At 41.0% G+C, this 21,017-nt stretch overlaps 1 protein-coding gene and 1 long non-coding RNA gene across 3 annotated transcripts in view; one reads left to right on the forward strand and one right to left on the reverse strand.

Annotated features, from left to right (window-relative positions):
• The window catches only part of LOC117496627 (zinc finger protein 501-like), a 110,407-nt gene that overhangs the window by 7,156 nt on the left and 82,234 nt on the right, over positions 1 to 21,017 (forward strand). Inside the window, exon 3 of one of the 2 annotated variants that reach the window (XM_034148339.1) lies at positions 16,326 to 17,061. In XM_034148339.1, coding sequence (XP_034004230.1) covers positions 16,326 to 17,061 — 736 coding nt within the window. Of the gene's footprint in view, positions 1 to 2,363; positions 5,353 to 16,325; positions 17,062 to 21,017 lie in introns of those variants that run through there. The other variant, XM_034148340.1, reaches the window with a different exon arrangement.
• LOC117496637 lies at positions 4,722 to 19,014 on the reverse strand. Its single transcript, XR_004557309.1, has 2 exons — positions 18,583 to 19,014; positions 4,722 to 4,895 (listed from the first exon to the last, which is right to left on the reverse strand). It is a non-coding gene; the product is annotated as an uncharacterized LOC117496637 (long non-coding RNA).

Here is a 21,017-nt window from a genome sequence, read left to right on the forward strand (position 1 = left end):
CTGCCGTGAGTTCTGATCGCACAGTGATGATACTTATACCATTGGAATCTGTGGAATCTCAGCTTTCATATTATATTCAGCCCTAACCCTTTGCAGATCCGATGAAGTATAACATATTTCTACCGTGAGTTATGTGCTAAGTGCGTTAGCACTCTTTCGCTTAGTGCTAATTTAGAGACTCGGTGTTAGACTTGTGTTTTGTTTCGGTAAATGTTTCATATCGTCAGTTAGCTGAGTTTCTTCTCGTTAAGTGGGTATGACACATTCATAGTTTCTTAAATGTATGAAGCCCTCAGACGCTGTTGCTGCCCGGGCTTAACAGGTTAATGGTTATTTTTTGGCGTGTGTTTACATTATTAAAAAAACAATTTCAATGTGATTACACATTTTCTCCATATCGATAAATGTTAGAACGGATATAAACATGCACAAACTATATATGTGACCTGCTCTATAGAAATCAGTCGCATTGACCCGAAGACACATTTTGAGTTGTATACACTGTTGGAAAGAGGAGATTCCTAGCTTTCTAATGATATCATGATTGTTTTTGGACTCCAAATATTAAGCAAATTATGTCACATTATATAATGACTGTTACAGTCATCATTTTGAGAAAAAGGCCTTCAAAGTTTCCTCTTCTCTGGAATCCATCGATCTGATTGATTATTAGCGGAGCAAATGATCAAAGTAGTACGGAGGGAAAATATTTTAGTTTGGATTACTGGTCTGGGGGAAGCTCGCGAGTGTGTGTGTGTGTTTGTGTATTTTTGCGTTTGTTTCCCGGGGAAAACACTCACGAGAAACACCGGCTGTTGTTATGCCTGCTGTGACGTCAAGTTACTCCGTTCTCCGCTTGTAATTATGCCGTTACAAGCTTCATAGTTGTATTTATCATCTGAATTTGCCGAAACAAGTTAAATATTCTGAAAGCCAAGACTTTGTTTATTGGAAATCAGATGAAAACAAACTGTAACGGACCCTGCTGTGTTATCTATGATTACTATACGCCTTACATTAGGGTTGTGCAATTAATCGTATTTTAATCGCAATTACGATTTTGGCCTGCCACAATTACAAAAACAACATAATCGAAAAAAACAATTATTTTGCTTTGCTAGGTTGTGACAGTGCACTGCAACATATTTGATCTAATTAATTTTAGTCTAATTAATTTGTATTTATCATATTTATATATATGTTTAGTAGCTTGTGGAAGTGCGCTCCAAAATATTTGTTGATCTTGTTTATTGGTATTTATTATTTTGATATTATTTATTTAAATTATATTATTAATGTATTATTATACGTTCAGGGTAATCAACAGTTAAAAAGATACTGTTCAAATTATTATTTGTATTTGTTTTTAAAGTTCAATAAATTGACTTTTTCAAAGTCAATGAATAATCGTATTTAATAATCGTGATATCAATTATTGACCCAAATAATCGTGATTATGATTTTTGCCATAATCGCACAGCCCTACCTTACATTCATAATTTCAGCCGGAGGTAGGGGGAGTGGCGCTGCGGAAGAGCAGAGCGTGAGTGAGAGGTGCTTGTCATCTTCCCTTTACAAGCTTCAAAAATGTATTTATCGTGTGATTTTAAAACGTAGCAGCCTGCGGTCGCTCTTTAGCCGTTCTAATGAAGGTAAACACAGTGAAGTAAACAGTAAAAGGCACAGCTCTTTGCAGCTGGTGCTGCTCTTCTCAGATTCTGCTGAGTTACACGTTACTGCCTCCTGGTGCTGCAGAGATTTCATGAAGTGAAGGAGGTACGGACATTAATTCATAGATCAAGGCAGACTGGTTCACAGACTCTCCTGTTTTGCCGATCTGGTGCTTAAACAAATAGCTCTACACCCCTGGCCGAAATGTCGCTAAAAGGAAGTCCGAGTTCGAAATATATCTCAAATAATGTATGCATTGCCATTTCCCCACATAAACATAACATTCTGCAATGAAACGTCTGTCTCCTGTGCGTTCCACTTCCTACTTGGCGCACCGGTAACTTTCTCATGCTTTTTTTTTCCATTGCCCTTTAGGGGCTTCGTACAATACCAAAACAAATATTTAAAGTTGAGTCTTTTATCAAAGTTAGTCAAGCAAGTCTCAAGTAAAAAAAATATGCGACTCGAGTCAAGTCATGTGACTCGAGTCCCCCACCTCTGGTATATACTGTGGTTAGAATGTTGCTGTATTACTGTATCAAATATAATACAAATATAATAAACACAAACAGTTAGTAAAAGTAGTATTTTGTTAACTCAAGGTTTATATTAAGAGAGTTTTTATTGTGTAAACTGTATGTATTTATGCTTTTTAGATTTACTTTCTCTCTTTCTCTGTCCGTCTGTTCTAGAAACCGAAAGGAAGAGAGAGTCTTCACAGCTGTCAGCAATGTGACAAATCCTTTACAACATCTGGACATTTAAAGCGCCACCTGCTTATTCATACTGGAGAAAAAATGTACAGCTGTGAAGAGTGTAGGAAAACATTCACTCGATCTGGTGATCTCAAAACACATCAACGTATTCACACTGGAGAGAAAACGTACAGCTGTGAAGAGTGTGGGCAAACTTTCGCTCAATCAGGTCATCTCAAATCACATGAACGTATTCACACTGGAGAGAAACCGTACAGCTGTGAAGAGTGTGGGAAAACTTTCGCTCAATCAGGTGCTCTCAAATCACATCAACGTATTCACACTGGAGAAAAACCGTACAGCTGTGAAGAGTGTGGGCAAACTTTCGCTCAATCAGGTGCCCTCAAATCACATCATCGTATTCACACTGGAGAAAAACCGTACAGCTGTGAAGACTGTGGGAAAACTTTCACTAGATCAGGTCATCTCAAAACACATCAACGTGTTCACACTGGAGAAAAACCGTACAGCTGTGAAGAGTGTGGGAAAACATTCACGACATCAGGTAATTTTCAAACACATCAACGTATTCATACTGGAGAAACACCGTACAGCTGTGAAGATTGTGGGCAAACTTTCGCTCAATCAAGTGAACTCAAATCACATCAACGTATTCACACTGGAGAAAAACCGTACAGCTGTGAAGAGTGTGGGAAAACTTTCACTAGATCAGATCATCTAAAAACACATCAGCGTGTTCACACGGGAATAAAACCATACAGCTGTGAAGAGTGTGGGAAAACGTTCACTAGATCAGATGCTTTCAAAACACATCATCGTATTCATACTGGAGAAAAACCGTACAGCTGTGAAGAGTGTGGGAAAACATTCACGACATCAGGTAATTTTCAAACGCATCAACGAATTCATACTGGAGAAAAACCGTATTGGTGTCAAGAGTGTGGGAAAACGTTCACTACGTCAAGTGCTCTCAAAACACATCAGCGTGTTCACACAGGAGAGAAACCGTACAGCTGTGAAGAGTGTGGGAAAACATTCACCAGATCGGGTGGTCTCAAATCACATCAATGTATTCCCACTGGAGAAAAAACGTACAGCTAGGAAGAGTGTGGGAAAAACGTTCAGGACATCAAGTGAACTCACAATCCATCACCGTGTTCACACAGGAGAGAAACCTTAGTGGTTTTAAGAGTGTGTGTTACGGCTGCTTTTTCTGTCTGCTCGTTAACCTGTCTGGGATTGTTTGCAGCTGTGTGTGTGTGATATATAAATGAGCTGTGTGGTTGCCCCAACGTCATTGGCTGTCATCTCCTGGTCCTCCTCCGAAGACACTGATTGGAGCACGCCGGGCCCGACGCTCTCCAATCCCCGTGCAATCCCAGCGCACACCTTCCGGAGATGACTACAAAGCCTCTAGCCTCTTGTTATACTTGTGATGATTTAGTGACTTCTGTGTGAAAGCTATACTGTTTAACAGCGTGTTAAATTAGAGCTTCTGTGTTTAGTTAGGTAATGCAGTGTACTTGTGCAAATAGTATCCAGAGTAACTTAGCTGTTAGCGTTTGTCGATAATTAGCTACAGCATTTCAGTTACTAATGCCACGTTAAAAGTGAGGGTTTTGTGTTCCTTTATTCAATATTTGTATAACCTGTAAGACTCTCTTTTGGAGTTCTCCTTTTGTTGGTTGTTGCGACCAGTATATGGCACTTTGTTTGTGCTAGGCTGCACGCCGTTATTATTTTGTTACCACTATTACTTATAAATAAATACGTATAATAATTACCAATTCCACACTGGTGTATGTTGTTTCTCCCTACCCCTAGAGAGGGGCGTAACAGTGTGGCAAAACGTTTTCTCAAAGTATTCACCTTAAAGTCCATGAGCGCATCCACACTGCATGGTTTTGAACAACTATGAGAGTTCTGACTAACAGACTTCAATTCATAGTCAGTCTTGTTTGATGTCCCTGAGGTCCTCCTCAGCTTTTTTAATATCCCTAAAATCCCCCTAAATAAAATGCGTGAGGCTTTTCTCCACTACACTCCCAAACTGTGGAACACCAGGAAATATCAGAGAGGCTCAGTGGACATTTTTAAAAGCCAGCTAAAGACACATCTCTTTAGATTAGCTTTTTATTAGCAACCCCCCACTTTAAATGGTGTTTTAGTCTTTATTATTTACCTACTTTTATATTGTTTCATTTATGATATAGGAAGGGTTTTTATCTCATGTTAGTTATTTAACAGTTTCAATAGCAACATTTATTTTTACGTTGGTTTCTTTATATTTTAATCGTTTAACCTTTATTAGAATTATGACGTTTTTATTACTCGACATTATTAGTTTTTATTTCTGTTGTACCTATATGTTCACTTTACTTTACAGGGTTTTATATTGTTGAATCTATTCACCTGTCTTGTGTCTTATCTTTCCGAGAGAAATCATCATTTTTTGTACTGTATTTCATTTGTTATTGTCATACCTTTTACCTCCTTGTGTATCTTAACCTGTTACAATGTTATATTTTGCTGCATGTATCTGTAAAGGTCTTAACGTCTGAGGGGACTTTCTTGTTTATTTTTAACTTGTGATGTGTCGCCATTTTGTAAAGCACTTTGAGCTGCACGTGCTGTATGAAAAGTGCTGTATAAATAAAGCTTTATTATTACAACAGTTTTTTATGTTCTAACCAGCGTTCACACTATGCCAACACAAGGCCACAGAGATGCTGTTTCTCCAATCTAGTTAATGTTTGTAATGGTTTCTGAACTATGAAGAAATGTTTTACTATTCTGTGTTTCAACCATGGTTTTCTAATAGCCTTGCTATTCCTTTTATTAAATATTATATCTCAACTGCTAGCCTCGTTAAGCTGCATTGAAGGAATTTAGTTTCACTGTTCATTAATCTGCAGAATAGTTTCTCCAATAATCTGTTTGGTTAATAAAATGTTGTGACTTTAAACTTCTATTGTGATGTTTTTGATAGTTCCTGTTGAGTTAGCAGTCTGTTCTGGGTTGCAGTCGAATTGTCCAAAAATCAGCTCCTATCGTCTTTTCCTATCCACTATTACCGGGGTTAATGCCTTTTACTTATGTTTACCGATCAGCAACGTGGTTTAAAAAGCTACGAACAAAGAACGGGAGGCAACAAAAACACGGTTTAATGAATAAAAGCACGGATAAATCACCCTCCAAGGATAAACTAACTCTTTGTATGTGTTTTAAAAGTCTCTTAAACACATTACATTCGGTATAAAATCTGCATCAACGTCTGTTAGCAACGTGTAGCTTCTGAGGACCGGAAGCTAGAAACAGGACCGCCGCAATGCATCATGGGATTGTAGTTTTTCTTTTAAACATAATTTCACTGCCCCCTGTGGTGAAAAAACAAACAGTATTAAAATAATGAATAATTACATTATTATTAATATTAATAATAATAATATATAAACATGGGACTGGTATGACAGATTATAAACATTGGGAACAATGTTTTAGTTTGTAATAAAAGGCATAGAACACATCCAGTAAAAGATAGGATAAAACACCAATGAGAAACGGCTACAAACTCACCTCCGACGCCCCAAAAGCCTGTCGGAAAAGGTGAGTCTTTAGCTGCCCCTTAAAAACCTCCACTGAGACAGAGGCTCTCAGTTTCTGGGGGAGTTCATTCCATAGGGGCCACCGCCTCAAAGGCATGATCCCCCTTAGTTTTTAGCCTGGTTCGGGGCACCCTTGAGAGGCCTTGCTCGGAGGACCTCAGGGCCCGGGTTGTCCTGTGAGGGTGGACAAGGTCGTTAATGTAGGCGGGGGCTTGGCCATGGACAGCTCTATATGTGTAAACCAATACCTTACATTGGGTTCTGAGATGGACAGGGAGCCAGTGCAGGGCAGAAAGGATCGGAGTGATGTGGCATGTTTTTTTTGGACCGAGCGAGTAATCTGGCTGCAGCATTTTGGACCTGTTGTAGCCGGTTTATTGATGTTTTGTTGAGGCAGGAGAACAGAGCATTACAGTAATCAAGCCGGGATGAAATAAAGGCATGGATAGCCATCTCCAGTTCTGCATTGGATAGAAAGCCCCTGAGCTTGGCAATGTTCCTGAGGTGGAACAAACAGGTACGGGTCAGGAGTTTGATGTGTTTTTCTAGTAGCATAGACTGATCGAAGGTCACACCAAGGTTTTTTATGTTTGCCCTAACGTTACCACTAAATGAACCCAGGTGGCTTGCTACCTTAGAGGCGATGTTATCAGCCGCTGAGATCAAGACTTCTGTTTTTGATGCATTGAGCTGTAGGAAGTTGCTTGACATCCACTCCTCAATTGCAGACAGACATGTAATCAGGGTGTTTAAATTCTCCGTTTTGACGGGTTTGAAAGAGAAATATATCTGGATATCATCTGCGTAAGAGTGATACAAGACACCCTTTGAATTGGCTAATTAAGGGGCCTAATGGGAGCATTTAAATAATAAAATAAAACAATAATGAAACATACGGAGCCCCTAAAGGGACATGGAAAAAAAAAAAAAAAAAAGAGAGAGAGAAAAATAAAGTCAGGATAACGAGTTAGTACGATTTCGTACTCAGACTTCACTTTAAGGACATTTGGGCCAGGAGTGTGTGGTCACTCCAGGAGGCAGCGGGACGTGTAAGTCAGAGAAGAGCTTTTACGCACCGCCTACACTGTGTTTACCTTCATTGAACAGCTATAAAGAGTGACCACAGGCTGTTACGTTTTAACCACACACACCTCTACACACACACACCTCTACACACATCGAACTGCCCGATCACTCCCCCTTTTATTAGTTTTATGAAGGAGATGTCCAGTCACCAGGGCGCATGATGGGCGGACTGGGACTAAAAATCAGCCCGGGAATCTCACCCAGCCCAGCCCACGTAAACTGTCAACGGGGGGAGCCTCGCTGCGGGGAAACGGTGGACCTAGTGGCCCACTTCGGTACCGGCCCATTGGGATTCGTCCCGATGGCTAGTCCGCCACTGGCTCTGAGTGTGTGTGTTCTGAGTGTTTGTTTCCCTTTAAAACAGCTGCGGGCAGCAGGTAGCCTACTCTGATGCGGCTTTCACACCAGCGCTTTTCCCTTTCTAGCTCTGAGCTATAGAGCTTTTCTGGTTCAGCTCCGGTTTCCCTTTTCAGCTCCCGCTCTGTTCACACCGCCCAGCTGTCGCTGCTGCGTCATGACGTCACCGTTTACATCGCTGATTTTCTCCCCAACGGAGCTCACCTCACAACAACAACGGGGGACTGCGTCGGGTCGATGATCGTGTTGCTTTTAATCATACGAAGCCAGATTAAATTAAATAACGACTTCTCCAACCTTATACTTTTCTCAAGAGTACCGTGGTTCATTGTTTATTAATGTGTTTCAGCGGCATTTACCGACCGCTGCAGTGCTGGCTGCTCTTCCACGGGAGTTTATTCTCCCGTTAGCTCCGGGTTAGCTCACACGGCTCTAAAGTATTCACTGTCTGACTGTCACACAAGCAGCTGATACATATCCCCAGTTGATGAGAGTCACGGACATTAATTATGAACATGAAAAAATATATTTAAAGAAATGTAATATGAAAATAAAATGTTTACTGAAACTAAAAACACAAAGTGGTAAATATAAGAATTAAATACATTATTTGTTTCAAACGTTTTTATATAAAAAATGAGTTCCTTAAACAATATTCACTCAAATTAAGCAAATGCAATTAAAAAAGAAAACCCTTGATGCAAAAGCCTTTATACATTTAACAGATGTTATGAATGTAGTGAAACCACCAGGGGAAGTGTTAGGAGATGTCTGAAGTATTTGTTGCACTTGACTTTATGACAGGGACCTTATTTAATATTGCATTGCAGTCTGCTTACTAGTTAAAGAAAGACAACAATTGTCTCATTATTGGACAAAAGAGGCTTCGTGTTAATGGATGTATTTATTAAAAATGACTAAATGTAATATCCTTTTTTTTTTAAACCTGATCTTATTGGTCTGATCCAGTCAGCTGACCTGGGACAGATCATGTGACCCAGCTGCTGTTTTGATAGGAATAAATGTCCAAACGTTTCCTGTTTACGGCCGTTTGAATCTCTGTTTTGAGAATAATAAAATAAGATAATAAAAATGATAAAATAATAAAAATTAATTCTTAAAAATTATGTAATAAAAATTCTAATAAGACAATAATAATAATACAAATAATAATAATAATAAAACAATAAATAAAATAAAACAACAATATATAATTCAATCACAATAACCCATTTGAAAAAAAATATATATAAAGCAATGGATTGTAGTGCCGAGAGAAGGGAGACGGAGGCGGTGCATTGGAGGTGCAAATCCCACTTTATTGGGGAGCAGAAATCGACATGCTGTCGGGTCGAAGGCACAGGAGACAAGAGAAAGTGAAAGGGGGAACACACAGTAGGTACACAGTAGGTACCGTCAACACATGTGTCCGTGCGGAAACAATACCCCCAACCTGTAGTTCCATGCGTGAATTATGTACCCTAGTTAAATAGTGGTCACTACACAAGCCCCCCCAGAATTCAACCATGGACACAATCCTCGCGTCCGGGAGGAAGCACCACAGGGGCCGAGGAGGGCGGGCCATGGAATGGGCCGTCGTCAGGGGGCCGCAGGAGAGGGTCGCGTCGTGGGGACAGGCGTGAAACACCCGGAGGTCCCCAGCAGGGAGGAGCGCTGCCCGGCCGCAGGCGAAGGCACAGCGGCGGCGGGCACGAAGTCCTCGGGAGGAAGGAGCCGTGTCCCCGGGAGGAGGGAGACGTGGACAGGGGAGAGGCCAGACGGGGCGCCGTCGAGGCGAACCGTGAGCCGCGGTTAGAGGAGAGGCCAGGCAGGGTCCCGAAGCGCGCCACCCACGGGCCGAAGCAGCCGCGTGTGACGTCCGAAACCGCCGTCGAGGTGGTGATAACAGCGAGAGGGTCCACACGAGGCCGACCAGACATGGTCGAACCTCCTCTCAGGCACCAGAAAAAGCTCAAAAATGGTCGTCCCGTCCACGAACAAAAACAGGTGGGCGAAATAGCGAGAGGATCCACGCGAGGCCAACCAGACTTGATCGAACCCCCTCTCCGGCACCACAAAAAAACAAAAATAAAAATAAAAAAACAGTCGGATGTCAGCCGCTAGCTGCTGTGGCTAGCCGTTGTTAGCTGTTGCCAGCTGCTAGCCGTTAGCAGTCGTGGTTAGCTGATCTCGGCGGCCGTTAGTCGCTGGCCGGACATGCAGCCGCATGTCCCGAACCAACCCGGCACGGTCGCGCACCGGCCCCATGGAAGGCTTGCCGTCCCCCAGAGCCGAAAAGCCGTGGAAATGGCGAGCGTCGTCCGCGTCCATACCGTGGGGCGCACCGAGCCACAGTCCGAGCGCACGAGGCAGCTACGGAGGTCTCCAAAAATCCCCGGCATTTCGAGAAAAGCTGTGCTCTTTGCCGTGTTCGAATCAGTCTCGGATCCTTCGCGAGACTTATGTCAGGGTCACCACTGTAGTGCCGAGAGAAGGGAGACGGAGGCGGTGCATTGGAGGTGCAAATCCCACTTTATTGGGGAGCAGAAATCGACATGCTGTCGGGTCGAAGGCACAGGAGACAAGAGAAAGTGAAAGGGGGAACACACAGTAGGTACACAGTAGGTACCGTCAACACATGTGTCCGTGCGGAAACAATACCCCCAACCTGTAGTTCCATGCGTGAATTATGTACCCTAGTTAAATAGTGGTCACTACAGGATATCTTTTTTACAGAAATGTCTCCTTAACACACGGCCCGTTTATTCAGAGTATTAATGAGGATGTTGGAGAGCTGCTGATGTAACTAAATAATTCCCAATGTGGGATCAATAACGTTTAATGTGTTAATACTTCATTGCTTGTTTGTTTGTTTGTTTGTTTGTTTGTTCACAGCATGTTAAGCAGCCTTGGGTCCCTTGAAAGGCGCTATAAAAATGTAATCTATTGTTATTATTATTATTATTATTATTATCATTAATAAGGTATTTGGCTCCCTCTGGTGGTCACTAAGTGTACTCCGCCACCTCACATTTTGCGACAGTACTAGTATCTTTACGGCAGTTCACCACAACATCAGACATCATGGCCTCCGCAGCTCCGGAGGATTTACCGGAGAACCGGGAGGGTTTAGCGGCCTCAGGAGACACCGGGATGGCTGGATCCCGGACAACAACCTTTGTTCAGGTGAGTTAGCACCGGGAGCTAACAAGAGCTATCGGGAGCTAATGGGAGCTAACTGGAGCTAACCGGAGCTGATGCGAGCTAGCTGCTTCTGCCAGGGGTAAAAACAGTATAAAAACAGTATTAATATAGTATTCAAAACTGTATTCAAACTGTGTTTAAAACGGTATGAAAACAGTATCAATATAGTATAAATACAGTATTAAAACTGTTTTAAACAGTATAAAAGCCTGCATATAAAACAGTGTTTCAGCACAGGCTGTACAACAAAGGTGATTCAATAAATACACGCTGGTCCAAGTTACTGTGAGATATTAGTAGATGACAAGTTAGAGCAGGCGCTGTGGGAATTGTAGTCTTTTATAGTGTGTTGACTACAGACGTTACAATTAGGTGGCCTTTCTAATGAAAACAAAAATACTGGCTCTAACACGTATATAACCTAAGATTCTCGTAGACTGGAATCTTAAGTTCTTGAGTAAATGTACTTAGTTACTTCTCACCTCAGCTATGAACCTACGTAGTAGCTGTACATTTGTTTTGTTGTGTCTGTCGGTTGTATGGAGTTGTCTTGATTGATCATGAAAGTGTTCTCAAAGCTGGTAAAGGTGCAGCTAGTTTGAATGACTTTGTATACTGCAGGGTAGCTTGTGAATTTACTCCAGGTGGAACTAAAGTCTGATTTAACACTTGATTATATTTCACATCACACATCCACATCTGTAAAGTAACTAAAGGTATTAAATAGGGATGTCCCGATCACCTTTTTTTGCTCCCGATCCGATTCCGATCATTTGATTTTGAAAATCTGCCGATACCGATTTTTCCCGATCCGATCTTTATGCAATGCATTAAGAGAAAAAAAAGGTAACATATAACGGCTGGTCATCCAACGCGATGAATTCAGCTATCTTGGCTGTTATGTTTTTGGCCTTTTCACTGTTCTGGGGCAGTTTCTCTTTCCTTTTAAAAGTCTCTGAAAGTGTCGGTTGTTTCAGTGCCGTTACCTGAGTGGCCGCTGTGTACTCGTCGTGTTGTTGTTGGTGTTTGTATTAGATTGGTCGTGTTGAACGTAGCTCTGTTCTTTCCACCACGCGGAACCTCCGCCTTGCAAACATTGCATCTGGCTGTTACACTGCCTTCGCTTTCAATTTTATAATACTTCCAAACTCCTGACATTTTCTCTGTCCCGACTCCCGAGGCACCAGCTGAACGTAGCCTCTCGTTAGCTTACTGCTACTATTAGACACTGCGCCCTGCCCACTCTGTTGCCAGATTTGAGAGAAATAAGCAACCAGGTCTATGAAAACAAGGCCAAAAGAAGCAACACATACATGATGTTGTGTAATTTTAAACCAAAACTAAGGCTTCAGGATGACTTTAAGACGTGAACATGGTCATTTTTGTTTTGTAACATTAAATAAAATAATAAAAATATTTTATAAAAAAAAAAAAAAATCCCAATCCCCGATTTTTTTCTCCCGATTCCGATCTTTTGAAAATCACGTGATCGGCCCCGATCACGTGATCGGATCGGGACATCTCTAGTATTAAATACATGGAGTGGAGTAAAAGTACACCATTTACCTCTGAACTGTTCTAAAAGTACAAAGTAGCATTAAATGGAAATACTCAAGTAAAGTAAAAGTACCTCTAAATAGTACTTAAGTACAGTTCTTGAGTAAATGTACTTAGTTACTTCTCACCTCTGCTATGAACCTTTTTGTGCTTTTAGCTACAAAAACCAAGTAAGTGTGTTGCTGAATTTAGCGGAGAAATACAGAAAAGTGAAATGATTTGAATCAAATTGTTACAGCTCAAATGCATTGCAATGACTTAAACTGGAAGAGTAGGAAAAATAGTGAAGAAGCTTAATACTTAATACATCCTATCCATATATTATTTGTGAGTGGACCCAGGGATGCAAACTTGTCACCTTTCGGCGAAATTCGCCATTTTGAATCCAAAATAGGTCGTTTGTGTGATTCATGTAGATCTGCAATAAAAATATTTTTGGGGTATGGGGGGGGTCTTGGACCCGGAGTAATCTGCGGCCGCGAGCTGTTATGTGCCATCATGACACGCATGGTGTTCTTTTTTTATATATTATAATGAAGCGCGAGCTGTGTGCTCGAGTCTTCCTGTCGGCTCTGCTCATGGATGTATAATAAGGCTCTGCTGCTCCGGGATGAGGGTCTAGCTTCAGCAGCTACATTACCTACGGGTGCGTTCGTTAATATTAACTGTGCGGTCCGGAGTCACTGTGGCACAGACTGGACCGCTGGTGAACAGCTGTTAGAACGGGCACTGAAAAGTTTTTCTGTCGCAATATTATTTAAGGAATCGTTGAGCTAGCTAACTAGCATACATTGTCACTATCTGCTAACGTTAGCTTTAGCCTTCGTTTTCAAATAGCTTTTTTCATAGGCTATAAACGGAGGTGGTATAAGTATATTTCTTGTACTTGAGTTAAAATAGAAGCACTCAGATCTTGTACTTGAGTAAAAGTAGAAGTACTCAGATCTTGTACTTGAGTAAAAGTAGAAGTATTTAGATCTTGTACTAGAGTAAAAGTAGAAGTACTCAGATCTTGTACTTGAGTACAAGTAGAAGTACTCAGGTCTTGTACTTGAGTAAAAGTAGAAGTACCAGAGTGTAGGAATACTCTGTCACAGTAAAAGTCCTGCATTCAAAATGTTCCTCAAAAGTAGTGATTGTGCAGATTGGTCCATTTCAGAATAATATATATGATATGTTTTATAATGATTGATCATGAAAGTGTTCTCAAAGCTGGTAAAGGTGCAGCTAGTTTGAATGACTTTGTATAGGCTACTGCAGGGTAGCTTGTGAATTTACTCCAGGTGGAACTAAAGTCTGATTTAACAAAAAAGTACACCATGTACCTCTGAACTGTAGAGGAGAAGAAGAACAAAGTAGCAAAACATTGAAATACTTAAATAAAGTACAAGTATCTCAACATTGTACCCAAGTATAGTACTTGAGTTTATGAACTTAGTTACTTTACACCACTGGCTATAAAGATAGAAAGACTAAGCCTTGCACAGAGGCATGAAAATACATTTTCAAAATGCTCAACAGTGCTGCCAAAATTATAAACTGACTGCTACACAATTAAAATAAATGCTTTTATACATTTCTATTAGATGTGACTCTTTGGCGTTTCTGTTATTATTAACTGCTTTAGTTGTTCTGACTGCTAAAATCCTGTTATTCCTCATTTTAAAGCTGATATTCCGTGGGGTCGGGGGGCTCGGATCCTTGTCACCTTTTTCATACCTGATGAGTTTGCATCCCTGTTTTAAACAACAACATGTGTAGCCTCAATGTCCTGAAATAGCTGAGTAAGTTAATAGTGGAATGGTTTGTGCAGCTGAAAGTAGGCTGAAGGAGTTAGATATTAAATGTAAGTAGTAGTGAATGCATTTTACATCTCTTACAGCAGAGTCACCCACAATCAGAGTTTCAGGCCTAGTCGTTAGCTTTCCCTCGAGCCTTTTACTTTTGGAGTAGCTATTGGTCCTTACCCTGCTGTGTGAAGAGGACAGGTTATCCAGCTCATCAGAAAGAGATCTCCGGTTCTGTGTCAGTGGAGCGTATCTGTTCTGGATTGGCACACTTGGTGGTTTAGGAGCAGTGGCGGCCGGTCCATAGGGGCGCTAGGGGCGCCGCCCCACCTCTTCCCATATTCAAAAAAATATATATAAATAAAAAATATATATATATTAAAAAAAATATATTTATTTTTATTTTTAATGAACAAGGTAAATATTATATAATTGGTATCAGTAAAATGTATAATCTACAATAAAATCTCGTTTAAAATTGTGTTACGATGTCTAAAGTTACTGATAAGTCACATGTTTCCTGCCTGGCCTTGCCCGTGTACCTTCTCTCGTCTGGGCGCTAAGAGAGGAGCCCTCAACCAGTGCAGCAGCAGCCACTAGCAGCTGACTGTTGCTATCTGTAACGTGTAAACTATGCCGCGAAAACATAATTTCAGCCAATCAGCGTCGTCAAATATGATGGTCACAGGGCTCCTACGTGAGCGCCCGGTGCAGTCTGTGAGTTGTTTGGACTCGTATCCAAGGAGACAAAACAGGAAGCTGTCATACACTCTGGAAGCTACCATTAGCAGCTAATGAAAACTCAGTTTTTGACATAAAAATGGAATTATGGATCATCAATCATTTTTCAAAGTGACAGACACATTGGATTAATTTATGGATTAACCTTCAGCTGCGTTTTTCTCGTTTTTGATCAGAATTGTTATTCTGCAAAAGGTGAGCATATCTCCATGTTTTGCTACCTAAAGCTACGTCGTGTGATGTCTGTATTTGCTTCCCCTGTCGCGAGTTCTGATCGCTCAGTGATGATACTTATATTTCTAGAATATGTGGAATCTCAGCTTGTAAGCTTGTTTGTGCATATCCGATAAGTATATCGATTGATTTATACCTAGAGTGCGTTAGCATTTTTTCGCTCAGGGCTCATTTAGACGCTTCTTGTGAGACTTGTGTTTTGTTTCGGTAAACATGGTTCATATCATCAGTTAGATGCGTTTCCTCTGAGTAGGACACATGAATAGTTTATTACATTTTAAGAAGCCCTGAGACACAGTTTCGTGAGAAAAAAAACGGGGGAAAAAAGCCCCTTAACAGGTTAAATGGGAATTAAATCAGTGTTCCCAAAGCCCCGGTGTTCTGCAGTTTGTGTGGGCCTACTGTACTGTTGCACAGTTTATGCTGTAGAAACTATGTCCAGGACAAGGTGTTTGGAAGTTTTGGAAGATTCATAGCTAACCACACTGAAGTTATGGAGGTATTGATCAGTCTTCTCATATTTTTAAGAAATTGTTCTTCTCCCCCCCTCTAACATCACCAGAAGTCATGATTTAAGGGGTATTTTCTCAAATTTTTTTACCGGGGGAGCATCCCCCCGGACCCCTCTAGTATTGTTTGATCACCATTTCCACAGCCCCACCTAAAATATTTTCCATGACATTAATTCATAGATCAGAGCAGACTGGTTCACAGACTCTCCTGTTTTGCCGATCCGGTGCTTAAACAAATAGCTCTCCTGGCCGAAATGTCCCTAAAATGAAGTCCGACTTCGAAATATATCTCAAATAATGTATGCACTGCCATTTCCCCACATAAACATAACAGTCTGCAATGAAACGTCTGTCTCCTGTGCGCTCCACTTCCTACTTGGCACACCGGTAACTTTCTCCTGCGAACGAGTTACTGTCTCTCACTCCTTTCTTTCATTGCCCTTTAGGGGCTTCGTACAATGCAAATGCAAATACTTTATTTTAGAAAGTAAAGTCCTTTCGAGTCATCTGTCTCAAGCCTAAGTCAATTCTCAAGTCATAAATACCAAGTCAAAGTCAAGTCGAGGATTTGATCAATGTTAGTCAAGCAAGTCTCAAGTCCAAAAATATACGACTCGAGTCAAGTCATGTGACTCGAGTCAAGTCATGTGACTCGAATCCCCCACCTCTGGTATTTACTGTGGTTAGAATGTTGCTGTATTACTGTATCTAATATAATACAAATATAATAAACACAAACAGTTAGTAAAAGTAGTATTCCGTTAAGTCAAGGTTTATATTAAGAGAGTTTTTATTGTGTTAACTGTATATGTTTTTATGCTTTTTAGATTTACTTTCTCTCTCCGTCTGTTCTAGAAACCGAAAGGAAGAGAGAGACGTCACAGCTGTCAGCAATGTGACAAATCCTTTACAACATCTAGAGATTTAAAGAGCCACCTGCTTATTCATACTGGAGAGAAACCATACAGCTGTGAAGAGTGTGGGAAAACCTTCACTCAATCTGGTGCTCTCAAATCACATCAAAGTCTTCACACTCGAGAGAAACCGTACAGCTGTGAAGAGTGTGGGACAACGTTCAAGAGATCAAGGGAACTCAAAATACATCAACGTATTCACACTGGAGAAAAACCGTACAGCTGTGAATTGTGTGGGCAAACTTTCACTCAATCTGGTACTCTCAAATCACATCAACGTATTCACACTGGAGAAAAACCGTACAGCTGTGAAGACTGTGGGAAAACATTCACTACATCAGATGTTCTCAAATCACATCAACGTATTCATACTGGAGAAAAACCGTACAGCTGTGAAGACTGTGGGAAAACATTCACTACATCAGGTCATCTCAAATCACATCATCGTATTCATACTGGAGAAAAACCGTACAGCTGTGAAGAGTGTGGGAAAATGTTCACTTCATCAAGTGATCTCAAAAAACATCATCGTATTCATATTGGAGAAAAACCGTACTGGTGTGAAGAGTGTGGGAAAACATTCACTACATCAGGTGAACTAAAAAAACATCAACGTGTTCACACTGGAGAAAAACCGTACTGGTGTGAAGAGTGTGGGAAAACGTTCACTCAATCAGGTGCTCTCAAAAAACATCAACTTATTCACACTGGAGAGAAACCATAGTGGTCTTAAGAGTGTGGGAAAACGTTTTCTCAAAGTATTCACCTTAATGTCCACGAGCGAATCCATTCTGCATAATTTTGAACAACTATGAGAGCCAAGCTAGCTGTTTCCTCCTCCCGATGTCCTGAGAGCTGTAGTTATAATTTAACAGTCAGTCTTGTTTTATGTCCCAGGACAAGCCCTGAGGTCCTTTTCAGCTTTTTAAATATCCCTAAAATCCCCCTAAATAAAATGGGTGAGGCTTTTCTCCACTACGCTCCCGAACTGTGGAACACCAGGAAATATCAGAGAGGCTCAGTGGACATTTTTAAATGCCAGCTAAAGACACATCTCTTTAGATTAGCTTTTTATTAGCAACCCCCCACTTTAAATGGTCTTTTAGTCTTTATTATTTACCTACTTTTATATTGTTTCATTTATGATATAGGAAGGGTTTTATCTTATATTAGTTATTTAACAGTTTCAATAGCAACATTTATTTTTACGTTGGTTTCTTTATATTTTATTAGAATTATGATGTTTTTATTACTATTAATTTGAGTTTTTATTTCTGTTGTACCTATATGTTCACTTTACTTTATAGGGTTTTATATTGTTGAATCTATTCACCTGTCTTGTGTCTTATCTTTCCGAGATAAATCATATATTTTTTTTACTGTATTTAATTTGTTATAGTCATACCTTTTACCTCCTTGTGTATCTTATGGCGCATTTCCACTACACGGCCTCGCTCGGCCTCGCTCGGTATGGCTAGGCCTCGTTAGGACTGGCTCACTTTATGGCGCATTTCCATTACAGTTTAGGAACTGGGGTAGTATCTATAGTAACGCAGTGTAGGCGGAGCCGTGACGTCATCTTCAATGAGAACCCCAGAAAAACAACACAGCCGTTAGCTGTTAGCACTCAGAGCTCACAGCTCCTCATATATGTTCAGAAACTAGACAAAAGTTAAACAAGTACAAACCACAGACTGCCTGTGTCATGGCGAATACAGTCGCTGCTTTATTTATGTCTGTATAGGCCGTTGTTGTGAGTGTGGACGGTCGGAGCATATACTGCGTTAGCTTAGCCAATCTCCATTTAGAAAACACGCATTTTAAAAGGTTTTTCGCCTGCCGTCTGTCTGCAGACTTGTCAAAGCATTAATTCATAATTTTTACTAACCGGTATCAGTGTGTTGTTACTTCGGCATCATTTTGAAACGTGTATTACAATTAAATCACGGTCAAATATGTCCATCTTGTTGTAGTTGTAGCCCCCTTGCTAACGATGCTCTCTCTAGTTTAGCATACTCAGCCCGACTCAGCCTCGTTGTCTCTGGCCCTAGAACCACGATTTTATGAGGCCAGAAAAACTGTGAATTAGGACCCGCCGGCCGGTACTAGGCCAAGTGGAAACGCAACCAAAGACGGGCCGCTGACGTCACAACCCTCTTAAACCGTGCTCCGCGCTGTAGTGGAAACGCGCCATTAACCTGTTACAATGTTATATTTTGCTGCATGTATCTGTAAAGGTCTTAACGTCTGAGGGGACTTTCTTGTTGTTTATTTTTAACTTGTGATGTGTCGCCATTTTGTAAAGGACTTTGAGCTGCACGTGCTGTATGAAAAGTGCTGTATGAAAAGTGCTGTATAAATAAAGCTTTATTATTACAACAGTTTTTTATGTTCTAACCAGCGTTCACACTATGCCAACACAAGGCCACAGAGATGCTGTTTCTCCAATTCAGTTGATGTTTGTAATGGTTCCTGATCTATGAAGAAATGTTTTACTATGCTGTGTTTCAACCATGGTTTTCTAATAGCCTTGCTATTCCTTTTTTTAAATATTATATCTCAACTGCTAGCCTCGTTAAGCTGCATTGAAGAAATTTAGTTGAACTGTTCATTAATCTGCCGAGTAGTTTCTCCAATAATCTGTTTGGTTAATAAAATGTTGTGACTTTAAACTTCTATTGGGATGTTTTTGATAGTTCCTGTTGAGTTAGCAGTCTGTTCTGGGTTGCAGTCGAATTGTCCAAAAATCAGCTCCTATCGTCTTTTTCTATCCACTATTCCCGGGGTTAATGCCTTTACTTATGTTTACCGATCAGCAACGTGGTATAAAAAGCTGCGAACAAAGAACGGGAGGCAACAAAAACAGGGTTTAACGAATAAAAGCACGGATAAATCACCCTCCAAGGATAAACGAACTCTTTGAATGTGTTTTTAAAGTCTCTTAAACACATTACATTCGGTATAAATAAAATTCGGTACATTCGGTCTGTTAGCAACATGTAGCTTCTGAGGACCGGAAGCTAGAAATGGACCGCCGCAATGCATCATGGGATTGTAGTTTTTCTTTTAAACATAATTTCACTGCCCCCTGTGGTGAAAAAACAAACAGTATTAAAATAATGAATAATTACATTATTATTAATAATAATAATACTTATAACAATAATAATAATAATATATAAACATGGGACTGGTATGAGAGATTTTAAACATTGGGAAAAATGTTTTTGTTTGTAATAAAAGGCATAAAACACATCCAGTAAAAGATAGGATAAAAGACCAATGAGAAACAGCTACAAACTCACCTCCTCCTCCGACGCCCCAAAAGCCTGTTGGAAAAGGTGAGTCTTTAGCTGCCCCTTAAAAACCTCCACTGAGACAGAGGCTCTCAGTTTCTGGGGGAGTTCATTCCATAGGGGCCACTGCCTCAAAGGCACGGTCCCCCTTAGTTTTTAGCCTGGTTCGGGGCACCCTTGAGAGGCCTTGCTCAGAGGACCTCAGGGCCCGGGTTGTCCTGTGAGGGTGGATAAGGTCGTTAATGTAGACGGGGGCTTGGCCATGGAGAGCTCTATATGTGTAAACCAATACCTTACATTGGGTTCTGAGATGGACAGGGAGCCAGTGCAGGGCAGAAAGGATCGGAGTGATATGGCATGTTTTTTTGGACCGAGTGAGTGACCTGGCTGCAGCATTTTGGACCTGTTGTAGCCGGTTTATTGATGTTTTGTTGAGGCAGGAGAACAGAGCATTACAGTAATCAAGCCGGGATGAAATAAAGGCATGGATAGCCATCTCCAGTTCTGCATTGGATAGAAAGCCCCTGAGCTTGGCAATGTTTCTGAGGTGGAACAAACAGGTACGGGTCAGGAGTTTGATGTGTTTGTCTATTAGCATAGACTGATCGAAGGTTACACCAAGGTTTTTTATGTTTGCCCTAACGTTACCACTAAATTAACCCAGGTGGCTTGCTACCTTAGAGGCGATGTTATCAGCCGCTAAGATCAAGACTTCCGTTTTCGATGCATTGAGCTGTAGGAAGTTGCTTGACATCCACTCCTCAATTGCAGACAGACATGTGATGAGGGTGTTTACATTTTCCATTTTGACGGGTTTGAAAGAGAAATATATCTGGATATCATCTGCATAACAATGATACGAGACACCCTCAAATTGGCTAATTAAGGCCCACCGCCACGGAGAAACTTCTCCCACTGAGGTACGAGGCAAACCACTGGAGGGCAGACCCTGAGATGCCTACCCACTCCCTGAGTCTATCTAGCATGATGGCGTGGTCCACTGTGTCAAACGCTGCACTCAGGTCCAACAACAGCAGAACCACGCAATCACCTGCATCCAATGCCATCATGATGTCATTGGAGACCCTGAGAAGAGCTGATTCTGTGGAGTGGTGTTTTCTGAAACCTGATTGGAATTTGTCATTCAGAAATGTATTGAGTTGATTAGCAACAACTTTTTCTAAACCTTTTGACACAAATGGGAGCTTTGAGATGGGCCTGTAATTATTCGGGAGGGAGGGATCTAGATTGGTTTTTTTGAGAAGGGGCTGAACAACCGCCTGCTTAAAAAATGATGGGACGGAGCCGGAGACAATGAAGATGTTTATAATGTGGAG

Source organism: Trematomus bernacchii, unplaced genomic scaffold (assembly GCF_902827165.1).
Source record: "Trematomus bernacchii unplaced genomic scaffold, fTreBer1.1, whole genome shotgun sequence".
In the NCBI taxonomy this organism is placed as follows: domain Eukaryota; kingdom Metazoa; phylum Chordata; class Actinopteri; order Perciformes; family Nototheniidae; genus Trematomus; species Trematomus bernacchii.